The sequence below is a fragment of the Nelumbo lutea genome, chromosome 3 (genome assembly GCF_056320005.1).
Source record: "Nelumbo lutea isolate HS-2025 chromosome 3, American lotus-T2T, whole genome shotgun sequence".
Classification (NCBI taxonomy): Eukaryota; Viridiplantae; Streptophyta; class Magnoliopsida; order Proteales; family Nelumbonaceae; genus Nelumbo; species Nelumbo lutea.
In genome coordinates, this window is record NC_142686.1 from 54627077 (window position 1) to 54637110 (window position 10034).

The 10034-nt window shown below is 39.0% G+C and overlaps 1 protein-coding gene across 2 annotated transcripts; it reads left to right on the forward strand.

Annotated features, from left to right (window-relative positions):
• The first annotated feature begins 1335 nt into the window (after positions 1-1335).
• LOC148865044 (uncharacterized) lies at positions 1336-9804 on the forward strand. 2 transcript variants are annotated; one of them, XM_088980552.1, is made up of 3 exons: positions 1336-1699; positions 1788-3990; positions 9062-9804. In XM_088980552.1, exons 2-3 carry the CDS (start codon positions 2392-2394, stop codon positions 9446-9448), a joined length of 1986 nt encoding a protein of 661 aa, XP_088836678.1. In that variant the 5' UTR covers positions 1336-1699; positions 1788-2391; the 3' UTR covers positions 9449-9804. The 2 variants fall into 2 exon arrangements, with proteins under 2 accessions (XP_088836678.1, XP_088836677.1); XM_088980551.1 differs by having other exon boundaries at positions 1426-3990.
• The last annotated feature ends 230 nt before the right edge of the window (positions 9805-10034 follow it).

The window sequence follows — 10034 nt, forward strand, 5'->3', positions numbered from 1 at the left end:
TGAGCTTTGAGTTGTGGGTGGTGAAGAATTCATTGGGGCCCAGATGCTAGTGGGCCAGACCCAGGAACCCAGCATTCAACTGACCCAAAACACTGAGAGAAAGACCAGGCCCCTGTCTGTCCAACCAAGTTAACAGAAAGGAGTCAAAAGGCTGGCTCTCAGTTATTTTCCCTGCTAGCTCTGGTGGCTTTTTGACCCCACTGAAAGCAACAAAAAACTGCAACTTTGTGAGGAATGGGCACATGGGGGATGGGGGATGGGGGACCATGGGACAGTTAGAGGGCAGGACATGTGAGTCAAGCAAAATGGGCACCAAGGGGGTCTGGTGGTTGAGTAGGGAAAAGGGCAGACACATTACCACAGTGTTGCTACCAAATGAACCCCATAAAAGGGTCTGCATTCAATAGCCCAAAAGTGAAAAGCCAAATGGAATATAAAGCAAGTAAAGGAAAAGTGAAGCTTTTGAGGAAAAAAGGGTAAAGAGAACTAAAGCTAACAATGAGAGAAATCCAACAAGAGGAAAGTTGGCAGATTGTTATAATTAAATAGATTGATGTAAGGGTGGTGAGGAACATTCAGTTTGGGAAATTACAAGGAAAATGAATAATTTCCTCGGAAAATCATTTCCAGTGGAAAAACATATCATATCCCTGGTCTTCTTAGGGGTTTCTCTTAACTTCGAAAATAATTTACATTGAAATAACAATTTCAGAAAATTGTTTGTTTTCCTTCATTTTCTGTGCAACCAAACAGAAGCTGAAGGAATTTTCCTCTTAATCATGGTTTTCCCCAAAAGGATAAGAAGGAAAATCCCCTGATATAGATTGAAGTATTTTCCAACTTTCTGAAGAAACAAACATGGGTTAGGGTGATAAATTTCACATGGGTGGATTGAATTCAATGGGAGCCCAAAATCTCCAGCATTTGAAGTGGGCTCACGGGCTGGATAATGCGTTCTAGTTCAAGTTGACTAGATAATCTTGATTAGTTTCACTATCATTATTGCTTGTTACTCTGTGGGCGTGGGCTCCCATTAATCGGGTCGGAAGTCGGAGCCCAAAGGGCAAAGGGCATGGATCAGAGTTGATTGGCATCAGAAATTCGGATGGCTAGGATCATCGCATCTCATGGGTTTTTTTGAATTTTGGGCTGTGGGCCCACTGGAACCCTATCTGAGAAATGTACGTTGGGGGTGGAAGGTCAGTGGGCCTGCACGAGGCCGTAACGCCCCTGTTGCTGGGAAGGTTAACAACATGTCGGCAGTTCCCCCTTCTCTTTTACAGTTTTTAACTCCTGGTCCAGCCGTCCAGGGGCTCGTTGCATTAAATCCTCGACGTTTGATCACTTGATGTTTAATGATGGCAGTTATGTAATTTTTGTTTTATGGAGGGCTATTTAGGTATTCTCACTTTTAGGAAAAAAAGTACGGAAAAGCAGTAGAGAGAAGTGAGGAGAATAGAGAGCTGAGACTCTGAGAGAGAGAGAGAGAGAGGGAGAGCTGTGGTCCGTCGGGGATCGAGTCCGGTCGTTTCCGGTCTGTCAGCATTGATGGTGGAATCCGATCGAAGATCGAGAGCCGATTCCAACCTGGTTGAGCAGGTGAAGCCGTGAAGGGACGATTTCTTTGCGAGTCGCTCTGAAACTCATGTAAAGGAATGAGCGGAAACAGCTGACACGATCGATCGGGCTTGGATTTCAGGTACTGTTCGGAAGTTTGGCTTTTTAGGTTTTCGTTTGATGTTTCAGAGGACGAGTTTCGGAAAAATTGATGAAATTTCTGGTAGCAGATCCAGCAGTCTTAAGTTCAGAGGAAGGTGCTTTGAGATTTGAACTCCGAGAATCCGTTGGAGTATTTTAACATAGTGGAATCTAAGCTAAGAAAGTTTAGTTGAGGTGTCTCAGGTGACTTGTAGCGTGTTTAAGGTACTGCAGGGGTTTGGAGCTTTGCAAAATCGGATTTTTTCGACTTGTTTCAGATTTTGTGTAATGGGGAAGGTGCAATGGAGAAACCGAATGTGTAGTATCTTGAATTCCAATTTGAGGTGAGTTTGTTCTCTTCTCAGTCTTTAGTGTTTGTCTAGGGGTTCAGGCTCTCCACTTTGGACTGGTTGCCATTGGAAGCAATCTAAAGAGAAGTTAAGGGTGATTGTAGAAGGTGGGCTATAAGAACATTGATTTAGAAATAGAGTCATTTCAGTTTTTTTCGTTTTGTTGGGTGATTTAGGTTTATTTGTAGTGGGCAGAAACCTAAGATGCTTAGTAGACTCTAGAGGAAGAAAAAATTGATCTGATTTTGGCCTTTTGAATTGATTCGAAGTTTCATCAGCTTCTTAGATGGAAACCCAGCAGAAATGAAAGGAATCATTGCTTAGAAACAGAGGGGAAAAAATCATGGAGGATTTGTCCAAATATGCACACAGTCCGGTTCATTTGGCAGTTGCTCGTCGTGACTACGCCTCTCTCAAACGTATTGTCTCTACCCTCCCACGTCTCCCAAAGGCTGGTGAGGTCACCACCGAAGCCGAGTCCCTTGCTGCTGAGCTCCAGGCAGATGTTGTCTCTGCTGCCATTGATCGCCGTGATGTCCCTGGCCGCGAGACTCCACTCCACCTTGCTGTCCGCCTCCGTGATCCCATCTCTGCTGAGATCCTCATGGCTGCTGGTGCTGACTGGAGCCTCCAGAATGAAAACGGATGGAGTGCTCTTCAAGAAGCTATATGCACCCGCGAAGATTCCATTGCCATGATCATTGCCCGGCACTATCAGCCCCTTGCCTGGGCCAAATGGTGCCGCCGGCTACCACGTATTATCTCCTCGGCTGCTCGTATTCGTGATTTCTATATGGAGATAACTTTCCACTTTGAGAGCTCAGTCATCCCCTTTATTGGTCGCATTGCTCCATCTGATACCTATCGCATTTGGAAGCGTGGTTCGAATCTCCGTGCCGATATGACCCTTGCTGGTTTTGATGGATTTCGCATACAGCGGTCAGATCAGACCTTTCTGTTCCTTGGAGAAGGCTATTCATCAGATGATAGTAGTGTATCTTTACCTCCTGGTTCTCTGATTGTCCTTGCTCACAAAGAGAAGGAAATTACCAGTGCTCTGGAAGGAGCTGGGGCTCAACCTACAGAGACTGAGGTTGCTCATGAGGTGGCCCTGATGTGTCAGACTAACATGTATAGACCAGGAATTGATGTTACACAGGCTGAGCTTGTTCCACATTTGAATTGGAGGCGGCAAGAGAGGACTGAAATGGTTGGAAGTTGGAAAGCCAAGGTTTATGATATGCTTCATGTGATGGTGAGTGTAAAGTCCAGGCGTGTTCCTGGTGCAATGACTGATGAGGAGCTATTTGCTGCAGAGGATGATGAGAGATTGGTCAATGGTGGGGATCATGATGAGTATGATGATATATTGACAGCTGAGGAGCGAATGCAACTAGATTCTGCTCTCCGCATGGGAAATTCAGATAGTTTTGTTGACGATGAGGAACATGGGACCTATGACTACCAAGAAAATGGTGTAGTAGGAGGTACTCATGAAAATTCTGAATCCAATGGTGTTACTAAAGAAAAGAAGAGTTGGCTTGGTTGGAACAAGAAAGGGTCAAAAAATGGAGGCAATGATCCTGAAGATTCAAAGATACTGAAGAAGTTCTCCAAGTTGGCTCCAGAAGGGAGCAACCAGAAATTGGTTGATTGTCAGAAGTCATCATCAGAGTTGCCAAAGGATGATTTGGGTGATGGTAAAAAGCGTAAAGAGAAAAGTTGTAAGAAGAAGAAGAAAAGTGCATCGACAAGTGAGTCTAAACATGAGAGTGAGTACAAAAAGGGTCTGAGACCTGTCTTGTGGTTGACTCCAGACTTCCCTTTGAAAACAGATGAGTTTTTGCCCCTACTTGACATTTTAGCAAACAAAGTTAAGGCTGTTAGGAGACTCAGGGAGCTTTTAACTACTAAACTACCTCCTGGCACATTTCCTGTTAAGGTACTTGGATATTTTCTCTTTCACCTTTGATGTTTTCCAATTACCATTTTTGCCAACCAGTATTTGATATTTTGTGATTTATCTGTGGTTATGATCCTGTTATCCAAACTTGTCAGACATCTTCTGCTTGATTGATTTACTGTTATTTGATATGCATTCATCCAAATCATGTTGTCTGTTTTATCTCTCCTTTTCAGCTTCACTTACCTTAACTGGTTTTGCCTTGGAAAGCCCAGTTTATCATATTTCCATCAGAAACACTTGCATTTTATCTTACAAGTGTAATGTGACATGCTTTTTCTTGTTATCATTTTCTATGTTTATCAATTTTATTTATTTTGCATTACAAGCTATAAAATCTTTATTGTTTGATAATTTTTTTTTGGGTTATTAATTACTAACTTATAATGTTCCCTTATTTACCAAATAGAATCTCGTCATCAAGTCATTGTTTTATAGTAAGTTGGTCAGTCTTTCAGTTTTGCCATTTCTGTTTTGATTTTGCTTCATGACATGTCTTCAAGCTGTTCTCTGATGCTAGGAATAGAGAAAAAGGAAAAAAATAACTTTGTTGTGAAGCCAGTTAAAGGAAGTGCTGTAGTTCAAACTTTTTTCCCTCATCACATTCAGCTCTTGATTCAAATCCCCTCATTTCCTTTTTTTCCTGACCTGTTCTGCATTTCCATCATTGTCAATTGTGATGCCTTGAATTTTCTTTTTTGTAAGCTTATTGTCATTTAGCTAATAAGCTTTGATACTTATATTTCTGAATTTGCTGGAAAACCATTCATGTTTTATCATTTTAACCATGGTTGATACTTTTGATATCGATCAACATTTCGCCATGTAGAGTTGGAGATGTTTTGGAGATATTTCGCTACTTTTGCTAAGATATTTGGAAAATCTAGAAAGTCAAAAAAGTTTTCTAGAAACATGGAATTAATTAATAAACCTTCAAGAGATCATTAGAAGGAATATAATTGCACTCAAAACCATAACAGAGAACTATATAAATCAAATAGGAAAACTTAAGAGATTGTAATAGGTTTGTTTCTCTTTGTCTCCCATTTGGTCTTTGGCCATCTTTTCTTCTTTATATATGTCAATTATTTTCCATTTAAACTTTTGTCTTTATTATTACTATATATTCTGATTAGACTGAGAATACTCTTTTGTAGTCATATGCAGTTTTCTTTTTCTTTTGAATTATAGTGACTTAGTAAGTGAATCATATCAAAGTAGTAAGCCAATTATCCATTCACCAATTCCCTACTGGTTCTTTTAGGAAAATGTTTTTCAAAAATTATGATTATTTTAATGAAATAGAAAAGCTTTTAATAATATTCCAAAATTTTAAATGTTAAATATATGGTCTATCAATGAAATTGCATTGATGGGAGCCTTGTGTACTGGGCTGCCCTAGTCTATCAATGAAACCTGAAATATCACCAGCATATTGACAAAATGTCGGGGATATTTGAAAAAAAGATTCTTGGAAGATTTCCTATCGCTACCTAGAAAATGGAGATATTTTGGGGATATATTGCCAAATATCGTCAATATTGCGAACCATGATTCTAACATTTAACCATACTACATGGTTGTTTTGTATGTATACTGTGTCCTTTTAACTACAGATTGTTGTATTTTTCATCTTTTTTTTTTTTTTTTTTTTATCAGCGTTGTATTTTTCATCCTTTCCTAAAGGGTTATCCTAGATTTCCAATGTTCTCATCTTATCCTAATTTAATTGTTTGTATTCTCAAGGAACCATTTAACCTAAAAGCTTAAATTGTTAATGAGGTCCCTGAATGGGTTTTTATTATACGCTCTCACATGAAAGCCCATCAAGCTTGAATGTGGACAAGCACAGGCCTACTCATACCTTGTGCTGAAATTTAAATAATTATAATAGGGGTGGTGAGGATTGAAAACTAGACCACTTGGTCGAAGAGGTTCTGATACCATGTCAAGGAACCATTCAACCTAAAAGCTTAAGCTGTTAGATGAGGTCCCTGAATAGGTTTTTATTCTTTAGCATGTATAAGATGAACCATAGCAGCTTGCTGATCAAAATAAAATAAAAAGATGAACCAGAACAACCACAAACATAAGGATTCTACTTGTCTGTGTATCATTGCTTTTGATCTTTTAGGCCCTACACTTTGACATTTGACATTTGACAGCTATGTCATAGTGCCCTTACATTAGTTATATGTGATGATAGATTCATATTGCCATGTCATATTTTCATATTTGAATAGAATGTCTTTCTAAAAGAAATGGAATGCCTTTTTATATAAAATATACTAAATCCAGAAGCCAAATACTTTTGCATACATATATAAAAAATTAGGCTTTTGTCGAAATTTTTTTCCCAAAAGTACCTAATCCATTGACTAGCACCTTGGAGTTTTATCCTATGCTCATTGCCAAACTAATCAGCCTGATAGAGTTTTTTTTTTCCCAAAAGTACCTAATCCATTGACTTGCGCATCTTGGAGTTTTATCCTATGCTTATTGCCAAACTAATCAGCCTGATATTGCTTGGGCTTGAGTTGCCATTCTGAGGAATGAGGGTGATGAACAAGAATTCAGTCAGTCCTTTTTGTAATATAATGTATAATACTTGGAAGGTAGCAATTAGAAATCCATTATAGTTAGATGTTTGGTCTAACAACTTACAAATAGCCGCTGTTACTTCTTGCTTGTCAAACTTCCCTTTGGGAAAATGGTCACCTATCTTTTAAGAAAATCTTTTTAAAATTAGCATGAGCAAAAATTTGAAAATGTTTTGAAAGTCTGCCCAAAAGTGAGTCCACTGGAGAAAGGGTTTTGGCTACAAAAGGTTGATTTTAAGCTTTGGGAGTTAAGTTGCAGAAGGGGAAGGTGCTAAAACCAACTTTTTCCTGCTACTAAGTGGTATGCCTCCTCTCCTTCATAATTATCATCTCAATACAATAACCTCTTCTAGGGGGGGAACTTACTTAGAAGAAGGTGTACCCTACTGGATACTGGGTACATAGTATAATACCTAAGGTGGGAAGGATAAACTTGTAAAGGAAAAAGCAATTCAACAAATAATGAGGATTAGGTATAGGGTAAATAAATGAAATTTTGGGAAAGTAAAATCACATTATTTCAAATAACGATTAAGCCAATTGTTACTTGAAACAATCTAATTCAATGGCATATGGAAATCTAGTTGTGGAAGAAGATTGAAGGGCAGTAATCATCTGGTTGAAGAAAGAAGCAGATAGTCCACGGTGTCTATGATATTAGATCAGAGAAGCTATTTTTTTATCCAATTCCTTAAATACAAGCTTTGGGCACCATGACTAGCAAATAATCATGCTCATTTACTAGCCAGGAGGGAGTTCATAGACAGGAATTGATTGGGGGCACATATCCTGTTGACTGAAATGAGGTATTGCTTGAGTGCTTGTACCAATATTTATGTTTGGAGCTTCTGGGGAGAGCAATTTTGTGGTCCTGTAATGTAACATACTTGATGTAATTAGCTGTTATTGACACATTAATCAATAAAATTAGGCAGTTGGTGATAAAAAATCATACTTGAAGTCATGCAGCCAACCTGCAGGTCCAATCTTGTCACTAGTTAAGAGAATCTGGAGCAGGTAGAATCATGTAATTTGAAGTAATGACTAGGCTGGTTGTTACTTGAACTAATGCAGCCTATCTATATGTCCGTCTTGTGATTAGGTAAAAGAATCTAGGGAAAGGTAATTTGCATTACTTCAAGCAATGTCAAAGCATTGTGGCCTACACGTTAAATTGGTCCAGTTTAAGTGCAAGAATCTGGGTTGGATGAATTGTGTGACTTGAAGTTATGCAACAAGAATCTGTATGGCCTGTTGTTCATTATATCTTTTTTATCAATGAAGTGTACCTTGCCTTTATCCAAGGACCTTATACCAATTAGCAACTAGCAAGGAATATGAGAAGGGCAGTGCAGAAACTGGAAGGATTTTTCACAAAGAAAATCCATTAGTGTCGTGGAGTAGAAATCTATTTTTAGTTGTAGAATTAGTTATAGTTGTATGGGTCTTTTGATGTCCCTTTTTCAGGAAGAAGGGTGATGGCTTTCATATTTGTCAGTACTCTTTCTCTCTCTTGGGAATTTACTGATCTTGCCCCTCTATCATGTTGCACCCATTAGTTTATCAAATTGTTTGTATGAACTATGAACATTAGTTTTATCAGACTTCAATCCTTGGTTTCTTTTAGTACCACATTCGGACAGTAAGCATGATTAGTTGACCCTCTCAACTGGCTCCATTGGCCTACCTGTGGTACTGATCCAATTTTCCTCCTAACAGTTCATCTGTAAACTCTCATGCTGTTGGTTTGTCTCAAAGCGTCTAGCAACTACTTTGTTTGAAGCTCCAACTCATGTGACGGTTGTGTTTGCCACAGTCCATGTGGACAACTTTGAAGATTTATAATGAGAGAGAAACTTTTTAACAGGAGCCAATATGTGAGGCACAATAAATACCATAATGTGATTTTTTGGGGAATGACATATTGAGAATTTGACATCGAGTGTTTACATGAAATGTGAGTTTGAGACTGAAGCCCATTCAAATAATTGTCATCAAACTGGTATCTGATGTGAGTCAAAGGTCATGAGCTATCTCAAATTGTGTCAACTGTCCTTGTTGAGCAAGAAAAATATTAGATTCATTATAGGTCAAAGGCAACTCAAGGCACTGGTTGGGTGGATACTCTCTAAACTTGATGATGTTGGATCTTCTGTCACTATACCATAGAAGCATGATCTTTGGCATCCAGAATGAACAGCTCATTCAAGTTCTTTTGGTGAGGGTTGACTTGTATTAGGGGCAATGGTTATATTCTTGTACTGTTCTTTGTTGTTTTCTGGTGTATGTTGTACTCTGCATTCTCATCAAGTTCTTTTGGATGTAGAGGTTTCTCTGTTTTTATTCTTATATAATGAGATTTCTTTGATCTTGCTACTGAGAAAAATAGTATGGAACTCACATATTTTCATATACATGGTGAGTCATTTATCTCTTTGGTTTAATCTCAGGTTGCCATCCCTATAGTTCCAACCATTCGGGTCCTTGTAACATTCACAAAATTTGAAGAGCTCCAGCCAACAGAGGAATTCTCAACTCCTCCCTCCAGCCCGGCACATTTCCAGGATGCCAAATCCAAAGAATCAGAGGGGTCAACATCATGGATTTCATGGATGAGAGGAGGTCGTGGTGGGCAATCAAGTGACAGCGAAGGCCACTGCTTTAGGGATGAGATTGACCCTTTCCACATACCGTCAGACTACTCTTGGGTTGATGCCAATGAGAAGAAGCGGAGGATGAAGGCCAAGAAGGCCAAGAGCAAGAAGAGTAAGAAGCAGTCTGCAGCCAAAAATGGGGATGCAGGAAACCGGTTGGGTGATAATATGGAAGAATATTAAGAGAAGATGTCTCTGTTAGTTGTTTGCCTCTTAGAATTCTTCACAAGAGGAAGGGATGGGGCCTGTTCATATGAAGATCAAATTCTGTTTTTCCCTCCTTTGGAGGTGGTTAAAGGAAATATTAAGAGAGTTGTTTGGGTGTCTGTAATAGAGTAGGAAGAGCTTCAGCTTCATATTCTCACTGTTGTATGTGATCCATATTGCCATGTGAAATTGGAGATGAACAAAATCTCCTTGTTCCTTTTTTGTTCCTTATAATTTGTTTTTTGCTCCAATTCTTCCCAAACTGATCTATGTATCTATGCCCATGATTATCTAATTTTAACTCCTGCTGTTTGGATTCTTTTGTAGTCAAATGTAATTCTAGCTGATCCAGAGCCAAAATTTTCCCAAGACCTGAGACTACCGGAACCGGAACTGTGTAATGGCCTCCTGTATTATATTTCTGGTCTGGTTTCTTTAGGGGCTATAATTGCTAAGATAAATTGTGAGCACTGGAAGGCTCTACTTACCTGTTAGGTTGTGCTGAACTTAATAGAAATTTAGACAAAGATCAGATTTCAAATCAGTGTCTAACTTTGGGTGA

What these genes read in the sequence shown, in the direction of transcription:
- LOC148865044 (XM_088980552.1), top strand. Translation starts at nt 2,392, where the DNA reads ATGGAGGATTTGTCCAAATATGCACACAGTCCGGTTCATTTGGCAGTT. An exon ending in CTGGCACATTTCCTGTTAAG is followed by an intron (nt 3,991 to 9,061) that starts GTACTTGGATAT and finishes GTTTAATCTCAG; the next exon opens with GTTGCCATCCCTATAGTTCC.